Source organism: Aptenodytes patagonicus, chromosome 6 (assembly GCF_965638725.1).
Source record: "Aptenodytes patagonicus chromosome 6, bAptPat1.pri.cur, whole genome shotgun sequence".
In the NCBI taxonomy this organism is placed as follows: Eukaryota; Metazoa; Chordata; class Aves; order Sphenisciformes; family Spheniscidae; genus Aptenodytes; species Aptenodytes patagonicus.
In genome coordinates this window covers 73,453,312-73,470,982 of record NC_134954.1, presented here as the reverse complement: position 1 = coordinate 73,470,982, position 17,671 = coordinate 73,453,312, and the positions used below count along the sequence as shown (strand labels likewise).

The 17,671-nt window shown below is 40.3% G+C and overlaps 1 protein-coding gene across 2 annotated transcripts in view; it reads right to left on the bottom strand.

Moving 5' to 3' along the window:
* Window positions 1-1,386: 1,386 nt before the first annotated feature.
* Window positions 1,387-17,671, bottom strand: part of ACVR2A (activin A receptor type 2A) — a 71,603-nt gene continuing 55,318 nt past the window's right edge. For both annotated transcript variants that reach the window (XM_076343136.1, XM_076343137.1), the window contains 7 exons: window positions 14,779-14,922; window positions 13,334-13,477; window positions 11,456-11,601; window positions 10,304-10,418; window positions 8,915-9,053; window positions 6,270-6,400; window positions 1,387-5,256 (listed from right to left, as the gene is read on the bottom strand). In XM_076343136.1, coding sequence (XP_076199251.1) covers window positions 5,062-5,256; window positions 6,270-6,400; window positions 8,915-9,053; window positions 10,304-10,418; window positions 11,456-11,601; window positions 13,334-13,477; window positions 14,779-14,922 — 1,014 coding nt within the window. In that variant the 3' untranslated portion in view covers window positions 1,387-5,061. The remainder of the gene's footprint in view (window positions 5,257-6,269; window positions 6,401-8,914; window positions 9,054-10,303; window positions 10,419-11,455; window positions 11,602-13,333; window positions 13,478-14,778; window positions 14,923-17,671) is intronic.

Below are 17,671 nucleotides of genomic sequence, written 5' to 3'. Positions count from 1 at the left end.
GAGAAATTTCAGTGATGTTTGTTCGTCCTTGGGAGCCCTTTAGCTCTGCTTTCACACAGGAGCCCTTCTTTTCGGTCAAAGCGTTATTTTCTTTATTTTGCTCTCTTTGCTGCTTCATAAAGGTACTGTCTATGCAACTGCACATCCTGAAGAGAAGAGCAGTGCTTTGAAAAGCAGCAAAATAGGTAACGGGAGAGTCGGCAGCAGAAGGAAGGATAAGGAGTGCAGGGACCGGTGTTAACGGTGGTGTATCTCACAGGAAGGGTTGATCAGGCCAGTTGCAGCAGCCGCTCCCCTCTTCCCCTGCCTTCGCTCATGCTCCTGGTCCTGTCGTTTGCTTCACTAACTGGAGGAGCTCGGCACAGGACGTGGACAGGGAGAGCGGTGACAGAGAAGGGTGCCTGTCCCGGCACTGTGGAAAAGAGATGCTCACCGTGCAGGCTGCGGTACCGGAGCATTGCGCAGTTGAACGCGTGGTGGTGTGTAAATGTTACCACCAAACCTGCCGTGCCACAGCCACAGGCCGTTTTGAAGTTCAACGTCCGCGTTCAGAACTCCTTGCCGTAAGTAACAGTCTCCACGGCACGTAGCTAATATACGCTGGAAATAAGATAAATCTCCAGTTTTACAGGAGCCTTACAGCTCTGGCTGCAGCACTGTACCGCTTCTACGAAAAGAAACTGCAGTAGCAATGATGCAGGCTGGAAAAAAAGCCCCGCTTTTAACAGAACAGCGGTTACATCACATCCACAGACTTGCGAAGGGCTGGCTGATGAAACGTGACATTTTTAGGAGGGAGAGAGGTAAAGGACAAAAGCCCGGTAATCCCCCTCGAAGCAGGAGGCTGCGCGTGGCACCCCTGCACTTGTGCTCAGCCACCAATCCCGCAGAACAGGGCTCCTCCTCCTTGCACCGGCGGCCGTGGCCCTTCTTCCACGGCGAAAGACCAGGCAGCCGGCCCGGTGACTCGGTCGTCAGCTGCCCTCTGGAACGGGAATACTGGTTGCAGCGTGCAGAACCACCGAAACATCACTCCGGCCTTTCTCTGCCCTGGGCTGAACCCCTGTCCTCCCAGCAGTCTTCATCACCGCGGCAGGGAGTCTGCCTCAGTGCCCACCTGCTGGTTAAAGACTACAGGGCCCGTGCGGTATCCCTTCGTGACAGGGAAGGACGGGGAGAGGAGGGTTTCCCATCAGAAATGCTGGGGATGATGCGGATTCGGCCTTTGCTTCCCCGCCAGATGTAAACTGCACTGTCTTTCCATTCTGGTTTGGTTTTTTTTTTGCCACAAAACTTGCCCTGCAGCTTGCGAATTGCTGCATCGGTAGAAGCAGCGACAGGTCTCTTCCCCCACCGTGTTACAGTTTGAAAAAAGGCATATGCAAGTCAGAGTAGTCACATTTTTTATTTTAACTTTTTTGGGGGAATAGGGGAGAAAGAGTATACATTTTTATTTGTACAATATTTAACAATCACTTTATTGAGGGCGAGGGGGGGTTGGTTTGTTTTTAGTACTTGCAGAAAAACAGCAAGTACCTTTTGACAGTAGTACAACAACCTGTGCCCAAAACACTGACAAATACGAAGAGTAAAGTTAAAATAATTGCTTACCAAAATCTTGAGAGGTAACGAATAGTATATGGACTGAAACGGCGTTAAAAAAATAAAATAAAAGGAAAAAAAAAAAAAAAAGGTACTGCTGGTTGAGTATCTGAGGTAAATGATGTTCCATCAAGGATGCTACTTGAATCGTTTTGCCTGTGAACATATATCGCAGCTTTCTGCATTTTGTACCAAGTGTTCCTAATAAAAGTAAATAGGTTAAAAAGGAGAAGCTGGACAAAGCAAACTGGTAACCCTACTTACTCTGTCGGATGCTAACGCGAAATGTCTTATTACCGTCTGGTTGTACCGCAAGGCGGTGTTTGAAAAGCACACCGACTTCTTAAAATCTGGGAGAGAAGGTTTGAGGTGGCGGATCTCGGCCCTCGCGGTGCAGTTTCAGACCACCACCACCAGTGACAGCGCTAGTTCAACAACTCCAACAACTGCGAGGCACGGTCTCTGCTCTGAAACCCTACGGTACCTGTAGTCCTAAGTACAGAGTCCCGCAGGACGCGATGCAGAAGCTCCCTACCCTCTAAAAGTAACACGGGGCTTAAACTCCTGGCAAGGCCAGGAAGGGGCTCCTTTACCAGTCCTGCGGCAGATCCACGGTCGCCCTTTCAGCAGACTTCGCTGAAAGTTAAGAGCGAGGGACCAGCTGTTCCTCACGAGCCACAGGACAGGGTGACCCTTCGGAGCTCACCCGCCACGTCACTACAGGGCGTAAAGGGACAACAGTCACTGCCTGCTAGTAAACAATGCCAAAATACTTCCACTGGTGTCGATCGTGCTGAATCCTGCCCTCATTTACACTTGCAAAGCGCTGCTGGCTGGGGCACCTTCCCAACTCGCACACTGAAGTAACACAAAAATACACGTCAGAACGCCCTGCGAGAGCAGCTGTACCAGAACAGCTCTGGGGATGTTATTGTTGCCAATTAAAAAACATTTATACCACGAACATCCTTTTCACAGTGACACTAAATTATGCCGTTAACAATCGGGAAACTCACAGTAGTACAATATTTAAACAACGGGGGATGGCCAGAGGCAGTTTTAAAACATGGAGGTAAGTTCTCTCAGTTTTCCTGCTGCGAGGTTAGCGAGGGCCCTGCGCTGTTTGCAGCGTGAAGCGCACGAGCGACACCCGAGTGCCCACCGCTCTGCTGCGAGAACCCGCGGTAGCTGAAGTGTAAAGGATAATACACAGATGATGCACATTTTATAGGTGACCAATTTTTGCATCAGATCTCGAGTAACAAATACAGATGGTTTCATAATCTAACTCCATTTTTGCTAGTAAAGGGGTTAAAACTCATTGGGAGCACAGAGGTCTTCAGTGAAGTACGAACGGATTCTTGTTTGTTCAGAACTCAGCAGCTACGTTCGCATCCTGCTGCGTGCGTAAAGTCACATCCCTGGCTTAAAAAATGGAAGCAAAACGAAAGTGTCAATCGAAGAAGCGGCCACAGCCTAGGTTTCTTTCTTCTAGCCAAGCTGAACAGCACCGCGTTGCGCCCTACAGCACCATGACCCTTTAGAGCAGGGCTCTTCAGCTACCTGAAACCTCGGGCACACACGTGACGAACAGCAAGACAGCCAGCGCGGGGTGGTACATGGAGACCTCTCCTCCCCTCCCTGCCAAGGTCTTGTTTAGCCGTAACGTCTCTTACTATTCCCAGAGACTGAGTTCACGCACACGTAAAACAGAGTAGCCCGTGGCCGTACAGATCAATTTTCAAGGTAACATTCACAGTGAGCTCCTAACTGCAACATTAAAAGCTTCTTTCGAAAGACATTGAACGCATGGTGTAAAACCAAAGAAAACAACGATGAAATACACAGCGTACTACCAGCTATCGTCGGTTCTGTCCTCTGGGGGTTTGAAAGATTTATTTTACTTGGAAGTTTGTGTGAAGGATCAAATAAACGTAGCGAAACGGTACTTCTCAGAAGCACTTTGGCACCTACCTACCAGCCACTCCGTAATTTTAATATAAGGCATGACTTCCTAAACTCAAAAAGAAGGTTGGAGTTGTGAAAGCAGTTTCAACGGTTTTCCTCATTTTCTGCGAGTCTGTGCTACGGCCGTCGGTATTTGTTACCTCCAAACTGTCATTGCGTATTTTAAGTTGCAAGCGTCACTAAATCATCCCTGAAATTTGTAAGCATGTATAATCTGAAATCTGTGGCTAGAATTTTTCGTATGATTCTAGGAGAAACCTACGTATCGCAGACATTAAGCAGTACTCTGGCAAGATGGCACCAAGCTTTACGTGGAGTGCAGTTGCAGATCTCAAAGCAGAGAGGAAGGAATTCGGGGTAGCTGAGCTTCCTGAGGTGATCCTGAAACAGCGATACAGAACCCACTGCATACTGTTTAGTGAAACAGAACACACGCTAGGCAGACCTTTCCACAAACATAAATAGGAAAAAGACTTTTTTAAAAAAAGAACAAGGATTCAGAGCTTTCCAGTGTCATAGCTCACAGAAAATTAAAAAAAAAAAGTCATGCTTAAGTTTTCAAATATTCCTCAGACACAGCAAACCTAAATAGTGTTCAGTTAAATAAATGTACGAGATATTCCGGGAAATGGAGGTAAGAGAAAAGCTTTAAACTGAAAGAGGAAGGAAAATTTTGTTTCAATAAACAGCACTGGTTTGTTTGGTTTTTTTTTTTTTATACACAACAAGCTAGTACAAGAAAAGGCTAAAAACACTGCTTTAGGAATGGCCATTTACTGTTGGCATGAAGCATAGCTTACCCTTTTTAAATAACACAGTGAATTTGAAATACATCATTTACAAAACATGGATCAATTTATTATTCAAATTTGTTAGTGTTGTCAATCTCATAATTTAGCAGAGGTGGAACTGAGGTATACCTTGTTGAGGGAGGTTAAGTAATACTTGGAAGCCTCGTTGCTATATCCCACTTGATTACTTTTGTTTATGTACACTGAACAGCAGCACACTAAACATTCACAAGCTGTGTCATATTGGCATTACAATAGTCATTTTTATAAACAACAGCAAATGCAATAAAAACAAGTTACCCTTTTTTTAAATCTGAAATGAAATGTTTGATTTAAAAAAAATAACAGTAGTTCATTTAAGGAATTAGTCTCTTCTGACAGGTATTAAGAAATCTGATGTCAGTTTTTAAAACGCTTGATTAGCCGGTACGGGTCCGTATTCTTCATTTAAGTTCCTCAACAGCATGTTACCGCTTCTCAGTCACGTGTCCTTCGGGTGTAAGCAGGGAATGCAAAAAGTCTCATGGATCCATGTCTGGGAGGAGGAAGGGGAAAATAAAGGAGAAACACCTCTTGGTGATGTTCCAGAGAGACTTACCATTCTTTTCACACAGAAAACAGTAATGACGTAAGCAGTCCCGTTAGCTTTAGCAGCTCCAGTGAAGAGTCCCGGCGGTCAGTGACACGACCAGTGCAACTATCATAGACTGGATTCTTTGGGAGGAAAGTCAACATTTGTCACCATTGTGACCACAGTCACAATGTCCTCTGTTGTTATAATGTTAGTTAATTTTTGCATCTGAATAATCCGTTCTTCTACGCAACCCGCTGACAACCTGGCTTCCGCATCGTGATCCCAGCACTCCTCTATGGTTTCACAAAGCATCGCCATTCCCTGCGAGCAAACAAAGCCAAGTAAAAAAAAAAAAAAAAGACGATATACAGAGTTAGCAGCAAGTTTTATGAAGGTGGGGCCGCCTAGCAATCCTAACAGAAAACTGCATTTCAAGGTACACCTGCCAAATCTTAACCCTTCTGTCAAAGGGGAAGCTATGCCCTATTTGTTTTGAAGCCTAGCACGTCGTATGGGGCCTTGCGCCTTATTTATTTTGCGCTATTTAAACAATATACACAACAGCGAGCAAATCCTTTTCACCGTACGATGTTGTAGTCTGCTGGTAAAGTCATCGCGGTATTTTAAAAGATCTCACACTGAAAGAGGTTAAGTTCCTCAGTGATCAAACGAAACCTCAGTGAAAAACATTAAACAGCACAAAAGGGGATTTATATCTGACAGCAGTTAACTTTTCTCCAAAGTAACACTGAGCTAATACAGCAATACGCTAATTACAAGGAGCAGATGGTAACACACTCTTTTTTCTTGCAGACAGCATCATCTATTGTTTCTAACAACCCATTTTTTGAAAAATAAAAAAAAAACCAAAACAAAAAAACCCCACCCAAACCCAGGGCTTGGAATAAGCAGTGGCCTTACGGCCAGTCTCTAGCCGTAAACCGGATCAGGAAAGCATGCAACTCCTCCCTAACTGATCCCAGAAATTTCTCCTACGACACTGCTTACCCTGTGTTATTACGTTCAGTTTGTAGCATTCCTGTCGTAAATCAAGAGTCTTATTTCTTAAGTATGTTTTTAACATATGCATTCAAAAGTAACTCTCAAGAATCTCTTTCACCGAAAAAGTGAAAGAATCACTCATTTTCAAATGACTCAAGATGAGAGAGAATATTTTAAGAACATACTAGTTTACAGCCCATTTAATTCTTTCTAGAATTATTAAACTTAAATTATTCCTAAAAGACAGTACTATGAACACAACTCAGGATTAACAAAATTTGAAATTCAAATCGTGACAGAGCTCTGAAGAACCCGGTTGCGTAACTACTTACAGAATGTTTTTGCCAACACTCTCTTAAAACGGGTCTCTTCTTTTTATGAACTACGACTTCCTGCATGTCTTCAAGGGAGGGATGCTGGCCAATTTCTTCTTCAAATGGCAACATGTACTCATCTACTGGGCCTATAGATAAAAAAAAGGGGAAGTTAAACCACCAATTTTGCTTTAAAAAAGGGGGGGGATAAGACTGGTATCTTAGACATGTAGTCCATAATCAGAATCTTACGGAGCAGTTTACTTTCTGTTGCCATTAAAAGCTCACCCTACGACAGGTTAGCAGCAAGAGGTGACTAAGGTTTTAATTAAGCGGCAGTGGCGTCTTCAGGAGCCACAAGGCTTTGCTCTCCTGCGCGCGGCAGCCAAGCCCCGCTCCCGGCCCAGCTCCCTTGCAGCTGAAGGCTTCGAAACACAAGGGCGGAGGGAGGCCCCCGGATCCACAGCTTCTCCCCTGCCTCCCCCAACAATCATAGCTTCGGTAAGATAAATCGTCATCCTTCTTTCAAGTTTGCTGGCTCTCTTGGTATCCGATTACCAAGCAGGCGCCTGATAGCCACTTGTGAATGTTTTCAATACCACATACGTTGCAAAAATACAAGCTTGCGACAGCAACTGCTGCATCCCTCTGTGAATGTAACGCGTTTCCTCCTCCGACCCATACAGCCCAGGACAAAAGTAGTCATGTTGAAGGCAAGGCGTAATATTTGTCCTTAGCAGAATCAGAGGGACAAGCTTGGTATGCTGAATTATAGATTACATAGCTATAGATTGTATAATTATATGTTATCGTAATACGTATTTTGTGCTCTCGCATCAGAAGCCTGAAAAAAGGAGGAAGGGGACCACGGAAGAAGTGAACAGTACGGTACAGGTGAGGCTGATGAGACTCGGTGAAACAGACCAGGTACTTTCTGGAGAAAAACACCAAACAAACAAAACCAACCATGTATTTGCAGAAAGAAAAACGGCAGCCACGACCGTAGAGCTACACAAAGCTGTGATTCAGGAAGGCTGCTTTCCTTCACTGATGCCTCCTTTACCTTCTGGAATAATAACCACACCGGCCAGAGAGACCTGCGACACACTTCTAGTAAGATTTAGGTACGTATGCTTTACAGTACACTGAGGCATGAAAAATCCATACGGAATGGGGGACTGCCTCAGAGACTTGTGCAAGACACTGTCGATCCTGTTAGTAAACAGCTTAACATTTCTAAAAGGGTAAAATCTCCCCAGTGGCTTCTACTCCGCGAGGAACGTTTGAAGCAGAAAAGCACTGCTCGGAGCAGAAGAGCACTGTGCGGCCACGCGCTGATCTGCCGAGATCTCCAATTCACCTCGGCTTTTTATATGGGAATCTGTCAGCTGCACCGGGCTCTCACAGGAGAGCTTTATGACAAACGGCATCACAAGCCCAAGTGAAGCCGTCATGTTTACTTAGTTGAATTTAGCTGCTTTAAGGACTAGACTGAAAATGCAACTTTCTCCCAAACATTTTTGAGCCTTGTCTTTTGTCTTGTTCTTGATTAATCCTGAGTTATTCTGGACACCCAAAAAAGATCTCTGTTTACAACATTTAAGAATAGTATTCGTACTTGAAACAGGGTATCTGATATCTTTGCTTGATAGCTCAAAAATTGGATCCAATGGTTTGCTCTGAGGAAAACAACTGTGATGGACCCATAGCTAAGAAAGTATCAGCTGCAGATTTCTCAGACAACACTATTTTCAAACTCTAAGCTATCAACAATTAATTAGAAATTCCTCAGAAGTTCTGACATCTGCATGAGCTGAACTAATGTCACATTAGTGGCAACAAAGAGAAAGAGAGGTAAGGGAAGCACTGAACTTACATGGCACAGTCTCACTCTGGCACCTGTGGCTAAACCAGAAACAAGAGACTTTTCTATGCCTCATTGCAGACAACCGACTTCCTGATGCACTGAAGAGCGGTTCACCGTGATTCAGGAAGGGCCAAGGTGGTATCCTGCATATGCTTATAAGCAGCTAGAAAGTTATTGACTGCATCAAGGCTCTTCATAATAAAATGTATGTTGACCTATGAAAATTCTTCGTGTCTTTTAGCCTTATATTCCCTTACTATATTGGGAACAGATCTCTGACATTAATAAGCGTCTACGCACACCTTCCACAGGCAGCGCTAAAAGGCAGGTCATTGTCCAGATGCTAAGGTGTACAGCAGGAGACATCGATTTCTCAGCGGGTGCTGGTGGGATATCTTTGTTACCAAGGTTAATCTAATCTGAGCTTTTGTTTATGAGAAGCAGCAATGCCTTTAAGGTAAACTGATTGGCACTGAAACTGTCAGGCTGAGCTCAGAAGAAATCAAACATATTAGGTTAGGAGTTCCACAGTAATTCTCCTCTTCCTTGCCATGACCAGGAGGAGAAATGCAACAGGTATCCACGTATCAGAAAACTTTTACCTGGGATGCCAAATACTGACAAGACTGAATTATAAAGTGACTACATGATGTTGATGCTTCATTCATTTCCCCACAAGACTACCACCCTTATTAAATTTTACTACATACATATAATCTACCTTCTAATTTCCTGCTTTAAATACACCTCTCAGAAATTACATTAAGTATTTCCATAGATCAAATACGTTGCTTACCATCTGAGGCAGTACAGCGTGATGCCAATTCCCAGAGGACTAATCCCATGGCATACATATCTATTCTCAAAAACGCATCCCTTTGGAAGTTTATAGCACCTTCTAGTACCTCAGGAGCCATATACCTTCGTGTACCAACCTTGAAAGACAGGAAAGCATAAAAATGTGTACACTAAGAATCAACATGACCACAAAGACCACTCTAGCTGGTGCTGATTATAGTAATACTGCAGACCAGTACTATTTTTTGTCAAAGATTAAATGGTTATCCTTGCTTAGGACGAAGTCTTGGAAGTTTCTTGTACTCTTATATCCAGGAGTAGGTAAGAGGAATTAGAAACAGTCGTATAGACTGGGCCCTATAAAGGATACTTACGAAGCAGGAAAACCTGAATATATTTTAAAATAACACATTTGCATAGCAATTCAACATATCTGTCACTGCCATCCCTTATTTTCTTCTAGATTACAGGAAGGCCACTATTCTTATTTTTTCATGTCAAAAGAATTATTATGGCTTCACGTAAGGATGTGAAACTTGCTTATGTTTCTTCCTGTAACAGGAGCAGTAATAAAAATACCAAAGGAAAACTAGCTACCCAAAGTACAATTTATACTGAGAAAGTTATATGAAATCACTTATACAAAACTGGCCATTAAATGAAAACTTCGGGGATAGCCCTTCTTTTTGACCACAGTCAATTATGAAATTATGTCATCTGAATAAATCAGAACTTAATACGATGTCTGAACAAGACCTACTCCACTATTTAAACCGTCACAGTAGTAGCTATGTTGCTCTTAAGCAATGTTACTGAGGTTTTATCATCTTATGGTAAGGATTTTAGTTTTGTTGCTCGACCATAAACTGTGAAGCTCTGCCTAACATTAAATATATTTAGTTTTCCAGAAACTGTAATGCTTAAGCTCAAGCTTGTTATTTTAAAAGTACATGGTACTAAAACAGTTCCCTGATGTATGACAAGCGCTTGATTAGTACTGTTGTCATTTCAGGAAAGTGACTGTTGCTAGGTCGGAAAGTTAGAAATACCAGCTGCCAGTATCATCCCTCAATTTCTGAACAGTACCTCAGAACAATTAATAAAATATAGCAAGACCATTCTTTCTTGTCCAAACCCTCTAGTAAGAATGAAAATAAGTGGGGAGAGAGGCCACGTAATGAGATGGGGGGAAGGCTGTGATCTGTAATTATCCAAAGAATTAATTTTTAGCCTGTGAGAAGAAAGCACAAAATGCCATCTTCATTAAAGGTCACCGCAAATAGGGTTGATGATATAGTATCCTGTGCATGAAGAATGCCTAAACTGTCAATTTCCATTCACATGCAGTTAACACTTGTATAATTTATGTAAATGAATCGGTATTTACCTGTCCATGTGTATCCCCTGCAGACTTTCCAGCCTCAAACTTTAAAGCTAGACCGAAATCAGCAATACAAGCTGTAAGATTATTTTTCAGCAGCACATTCTTGCTTTTGATGTCCCTTTCAAGGTAAGGAAAAAAAAAAAGTTAGAAATCTAGAACATGAAATACCATATAAAGTTCTAAGGAAAAAGTAACATAATAATACAAAGAGCATTATAATATGAAAGGCAAGAAAATTATAAAGAAGCAGTCCATTTAAACAACAAAAGAATAATAATAAAACCTAGGAGTACACTTGCACACCTATATTCTTGTGGAAATACATGAGACTGCAACTGGAACTATCATTTTATGCTTAGTTTTAAAATACATATAGATTTATAAGCATGTATGATACAGAAATAGAACAAAAATGTAGTTACCGCATACTTTAATTACAACCACATTTTGTTTGTTTAAATAATAGGAAGCAAAACACTTTGAAAAATGAACCTCGACTGTTTCTAACGAGGAGATACATAATTCCCTGCAGAAACAAGAGATAATGGACTCGATCCAGGGATTCCCATCTGTCCTGTGCGCGCCTCTCCCCCTCCCCTATTTTACCCTCCGTCAAGCAGTTTTGCTTATGGAATTCCAAAGTGCAGAATCTGTACTTCTCTTACTCTATATGCCTATCTTTTATTTTGGTTATCACTATCATTTCAGCTCCCTACTTCTATCAATAGCTTTTCTATACCTACCTCATTTAAAAAAAACCAGCAATTACACTCAACAACAGGCATAACACCACCTATAGTAAACGTTTCTGTCTGAAGGCATTCAGTATTAAAGTTATATACATAAGTGTTTAAGCCATTTCAAATAGCTATAATGCCAATTATTTCATATACTGCAAAGTGTACTTAAATAATTAACTGTCTAAAAATAGAATTTAAGACAACATTAGCTACAATCACCACACCAAGTTCTATAAACCATCAGCTAGATTTTTGCTTCGGCTAAGCAGATTTTTCTTATGAAGCTCTTGATAATTCTGGAAGGAAGATATCACAGAGTAATTATTTGAATACTTCCTACCTACCCACATTTCATATCCTTTAACTCAAAGTTAAATATTAACAATCACCTGAAAGTATTTTACATATACTATACCTATGTGAGATGGCAGGTTTATGTCCATCTTTTAGCCCTGGTATATCTTCGTGAAGATAAGCCAAGCCTCTAGCCATAGTTTGGGCGATATGACATAGCTCATTCCAAGAGACCACATTAGCCTTGAGAAAGTCTGTTAATGAACCCTGCAGAGCAAAAAAGAAAAACAATTACAAGATCAATTTCATTCTCAGCTGCTCTTAAAGAAAACTTCTAGATGGCCTCCATCATTAAAGAACACGATATGCCTGCCTGCCTTTCTCTGTTTTCTGATAGACCATATAATTATACACATACATACGCAATGAACTGCTAGTTTAGACAACAAAAAAATTAACCTTTGCATCATCTCTAGTCCATGAATAGAACCAAGATGCATCTACACACCACCTCAACAAGCAAGCAGCGCAATGAACTCAAGTTCAGTGGCACACTTGCCAATGAACTGCGCTTAACTGTCACTGTCAGAAACGGGAGCTAGACTTAAGATACTGAAGTTCTTTATAAAAAGACAACCCTGATTTTAGAAGGGTGATTTATAATCTTCCAGGCACAGGAAATTGCAGGTTAGATTCACCTTCAAGGATCCTGCTGAACTGTGTATGTCCATTCTCTTAAGACCTTCAATTGATTGTCTAAGTCTTTCTTTTCTTACAGACCAGCAACAGTAAACTCCAGTTTCACAATATAGTTTCAGAGTGAAATACGTACTCTGAATAAATATAAAAAGATTAAGTAAAAATCTAGTCAACATAAAGCACCTCTCTTCAAACTCACTTCTACAGCCCACTCTATACACACATATTCATGGACTTGCATATTATCCAGTTTGTGAGATGTCACCGTGTGCTGTGTGAAAAGCCAACACAAAAGGGAAAAATGAACAAAGCGCTGTCAAAGTGTAGAGGCTACACTTTAAAAATAAAATAAAAAGCTCGTATTTTCCATTGGAGTCATGTCAGATGCCGTCCTTCCAACAGTAACAAGATTTCTAAAACTCAGACAAAAAACAAACAAAAAAATGGCAATAACCTTTCAGAAAGGCAAATTAGTTTGATATTACCTACTTTATCGGAAGATCTGTCAAAAATTAAGTAGTTGGATAGTTTTAGTCTTCTAAATGATTAAAGCAGAGGCATAAGTGGGACAAAAATGCCAGAATGAAGAATGTAACATTCAGTACTAGAAATATGATCTATGACCTAGCCTTAATGCATTAGCATACACATATTATACAGATTTATATTTTCTCAGATCTGCTACAGGTAACATCTTCCTAATGCCTCTTTGCCTGTGCCAGTGCTAAATTTAAGTTTAAAGCTTTTTTTTTGCTCTTTGTACTTACATCTGTGACAGTTACACGCATCAAAAAAAAATTAAATATACCTAAGTGGACAAAATAGAACAGTGAACATTTTCTTGATGACATATATTTATGTTTCTTCTTGTGGTTATCACAATACAATTGATAAATATTACTTCATTCCTATAGACACAAATCAGCTAACACAAGTGAGACAAAAATAAAACACCGCAATCTTTGCAGGATGGAGTTTATTTAATTTAGGCAGATTTAGATGGGGGATATTAAAAAACCCCACACATTCTAAAAAGCAAACAAGTAGAATAAATTTTTGTTTGTTTTCTAAAACAACTCCTCTATTAAGTAAAGACTGATGACAACTTTCTCAGCTGACTGAAAATAAATTTAAATAAATTCATAGCCAATGAAAAGAGACAAGCTAAGAGTAAGCGAAAACTATTTTCAATTTTATTTCTTAACTGTCTCAAGTTCACATTTGTGACTAGTTTCTAAGGCTGTTGTTCCTCTGCCATAATCGTAAAGAAAAAAGAAACTACACTGAGAACTAAACATACCTTTTCATGAAATGCTGTAATTAACCAGAGATCGACATCAATGCTAGTGCCTCGTTTCTCTGCACCAATGAACTGCAAAATATTGTCATGCTTCATTCCAGGTAAACTGTAAATTTCGTATTCATTCTGCCATGACTGTTTGTCCTTTAAACCAAAGAACATATCAAACCAAGTTAATACCATAATAATAAGAGGTACTTTCCCTGATAAAAGTTTCCTCCTACAATTTACTGTGCATTTGTAAATGATCTGTCAAAATGACTAAAACCTTTTTTTTTTTTTTGGGGGGGGGGGGGGGGGGGGGGGGCAAGACAAGATTTGCTACCTAAAGAAAAGAAAGCATAGTGCATGCTAGTAACATTATGAGGCTGATTATTTAAAAATTACAAGCGTTTAGACTAATAACAATACTTGTGCTACAAACTACTGACCTAACATATACAAAATATGAAAACCTGTCTTCACATATATTACGTATTCACATATAGTGGAAAATTGTCAGAAAAAACTTGAATTTGTTGTAAACAAACATCAATTGCTGAAAACAACCTCAGCTATCACAGATATGAACCATGGAAACACAGAAAGCTGTAGATTAGGACTGGAGTCTACATGACACAAATCATTACAGTTGCTTCCGTCTTAAGAGCATGGTTCAATTTTTATATTTTATTAATCTACAAGGACCCCATAAAGAATTAGAAATAGGTTTTCCTTAATTAAAAATAATGAACAAAGTCTCAGATTTAATTTATGTTGTGCTGATGGCTGAAACCAGCGTAAATACGTGCCATTTCTCCTAGAGTAATAAGAACCTGCAGATGTATTTATTCAGCAAGTCAACACTTGGTTAATCATCAGAAGACACAAGCACATTTCTACACCTCAAGTAGCAGTGGGTGTTTTTAATTAATGTAAAATCTATCCTCATATCATCGTGTATGATCATCGTGTTCTTTAACTAGACTGGACCTTAAAGTTATGAGCACAATCTATTCTAAAATATGGCTTTCGGAGGGTACTTGCTGGGAAGTAAATATTATTTCACTTAATTGAGGCATATTTAATTGGAAAAATCACCTTATAGGTTTGCATTTCAGGACATTCCTTCCAAGTACAATTTAATTCGAAAAATATTAACAAATTCTTCTCAACTGATCAAGAGATGTGTGAGAGCTGCTTAAAACTGTTCATGCCAAATATGTATTTTTATGACTAGAAACATAATCTCACAGTTTGTTTCAATAATATGTTTGCTACCTTAAATTACTTATTTTAATTCAATAAAACTCTACGTGCACATTTTTCAGCTCAAGACATTTCTATCTAGGTTTACAGTATCTATTGAAAATTCTCTAAAATAAAAGCCTTTTATTGTGACTAGAAAAACTGGTTTAACATTAGGATATTACAAGCAACACAGGACACTAAGAACTTCTGCTTACCTGAATAGGGAATATTTTGACTGCAACATACTCATTTAGTAGTTGAGCTTTCCATACACAACCAAATCTTCCCCTAGCTTTGATCTCTAGTAACTGCAATGGCTTCAAACCCATCAACGGTGAAGGTGGTGGAGGTCCAGGATCCTGAAATCAGGTTAAAACCATTAATTTTGCTATTGTACGTGCTATCTATGATGACAGCACTAGAAATACAGACTTGTAAACTGAAAGAGACTTGGTGTCATATACCCAACCCCCTTGCAACAAATTCCCCCAAACAAACCAGAAACAAAACAGCAGCCCTTCTCCGCAGGAAAGAAAAATGAGATTGTAAAACATGCTCAGAATTAATGTGCAAGCGACAGCATAACAACAGTTACAGTATAAATCTGTCTAACCAGGTGTAAAAGCACAGCAGAAATTAAGGAATAAAGATAATCAAGCTTTACTTGTTACTTTTTTTAAGAGACAGAATTAAAATGAGCACCTTTGATACATTTAAGGGTTTTTTTTTTTTGTTCGTTCGTTTGACATATATGTCACCTGTTTAATCCTATAGTTCAATGGCCTGGTGAATTGACTCTACGCAGCCACAAAGTCCATTTCCATGTGACTTACACTGCAGCTCCTCAGCCATCAGCTGGGAAGCAGAAGATGTCTATGTTAGCAATTTGGCTGGGGGCAGCACTGCAGAGCTGAAGTGAGTCCCCTCGCTGTCCGCAGTTACCGTGTACTGGTTCAGTTCTCAAGTCATTGAGCTGATACCAGCACAGCTCTACTTCAAAAATGCCACTGCTTACTGGGGATGGAAGGTTGCAAACCAGTATGTAGGCAGGCCATGCCACCACAAGGTCTTCCAGTACGTAACTAACATTTTTTCATTCAGAAACCATTGAACCACATGCATAGTGCAGACTTTTGGTATGGGAAACCAAACATCGTCATCTCCAGTCAGCCCTCCAAGCCACGCGAATGGCCGCGTGAGGAACCTCAGAACCAATGCCTCAACCTACTGATCCACTTCTACTGCTCCCAACTTTTGCTAATGTAGATAGCCAGGATCTTACTGCAATGGGAGTACTTGGCTGTACCCCAGAAACAGAACTGGAATTAAATTTAAGATATTATCTTGTCACACCTTACAGCATTTATACTTTACTGAGAGGCTAGCCCAACAATTCCTTTTCAAATATGACAGCTCAAGCTGGGAAGTACAATTGCAGTTGAGATAAAGCTTCCATACAGCTATCCATATAACCACCGATCTTACTACAGATTTGAACAATTTCCCTTTCTGGGAAAGAAAATGTGACAGCTTATTGAATATCTTGTATTTTATATTTTATACAGCTCTTACGTATTCTGTATCATGCACATCATCTGAATATGACAAGTAGATTCTCAACTTTATTGCCAAAGATGTGCTGCTTTCTGGGCTGTCCTTTTCTCTCCAATCTACCATGTTAGATTAGCTTGTACCTGTGTAAGCTTCTTCCCTGCCATGAAGAAATGCATCAGACCCATTTACGTATGCCTCTGCATCAAAGAGTATTACCCTATGCACAGAACCAGAGAAACATGATCTCTTCTGTCTGATCCCTGTTTTCTGCAGGAAAGGAAGTCAAGTTCTGGTGTGTAGCGGTCACTAAGCAGAATTACCAATACTGTCACCACGAGAAACGGCTCCACCTTCCTTCCACACCCCCCCAGAATAGCTTAAACCACAACTTGTTCCTCAGTCCAAATTACTACAGAGAACTGCAAATGTCAATGCCAGCGGTGATAGCATGCGGGCAGACTGCTAGACCACAGATGGGAAGACGGTGAACGGCTGCTTTCAGTGGCAGTGCAGGTCTATGGAGACCACAAAATTGTACCACAAGTCTCAATATTGCATGTGAAAGAAACAAACATACAAATGAAAGTTAGGCATTGCTTTTAAATTATATCCACACTGCAGAATACAACAACACCCCCCCCCCCCCAAAGTCTACTGTTCAAAAAAACCTCCAAAACATACACTTCTCTTTTTTCCCAGTCACAGCTGTAATGCTGTTTTAAAGAGAAAGACTGAAAAACACTGGAGTAGTTGCTTCTACAAAACAAATGAGAGTACTCAATAGTTAAGTATTTGAACACTTCAGTTAGCAATATAAAAGTCTTGTGCACGTTAAAGACATTTTCTGAAAATCTGTGGTTTTAAGTATAATATTGTGAGAATGGAGACAAGTGCTTCTGTATCCAACACAAGTTTTGAGTAGTTTAAGTGCAGGAATAAATAACCATTCTCTTGTTTCTTATTAAGCGACAAATACATCCTTCAAAAAGAAAAAGTTTCATAGAGAGACAGATTTATAGCCATTGAAAGAAACTGTAACCTACTTCCACAAATTAATAACTGCAAAAGAAAATATAATTTTTGAAATTCAAATTAGAGACACATTACAATACTATCCTCAAAAAAGTATGAAATCCTTTCACAAATATGACAGTGACAGATGCTTAAAAGTTGTTACATCAAAATTGCTGGGTTTAAACTGGACAAACAACAATACAGAAAATGAAGTTTAAGAGTTTTTTCCCTCCTGTGCTGCCTTTCATTCAATGCCAAAGCTCTTTATGAATATTCCAGGCACCAGGGAAATCACTGTCCTCAATCTGTAATAGTTACAGTTACAAGTGAAACTAGAAACAAGATGCCCAAATTTACTCACAAAAGCCTACTGTAGTTTGTAAAAAACCCTGCTGCTTTTAAGAATCCTGAGCACTGTGCAGCATGCGGGGATTTAACATCAGGCAATCAGATAACTTTTTAAAGTTTTGAACCTAGCGACTTGCCTAAATAAAGAGAACAATTTGTGGGAAGTAAACCCAAATCTCACTTTGCTTTACT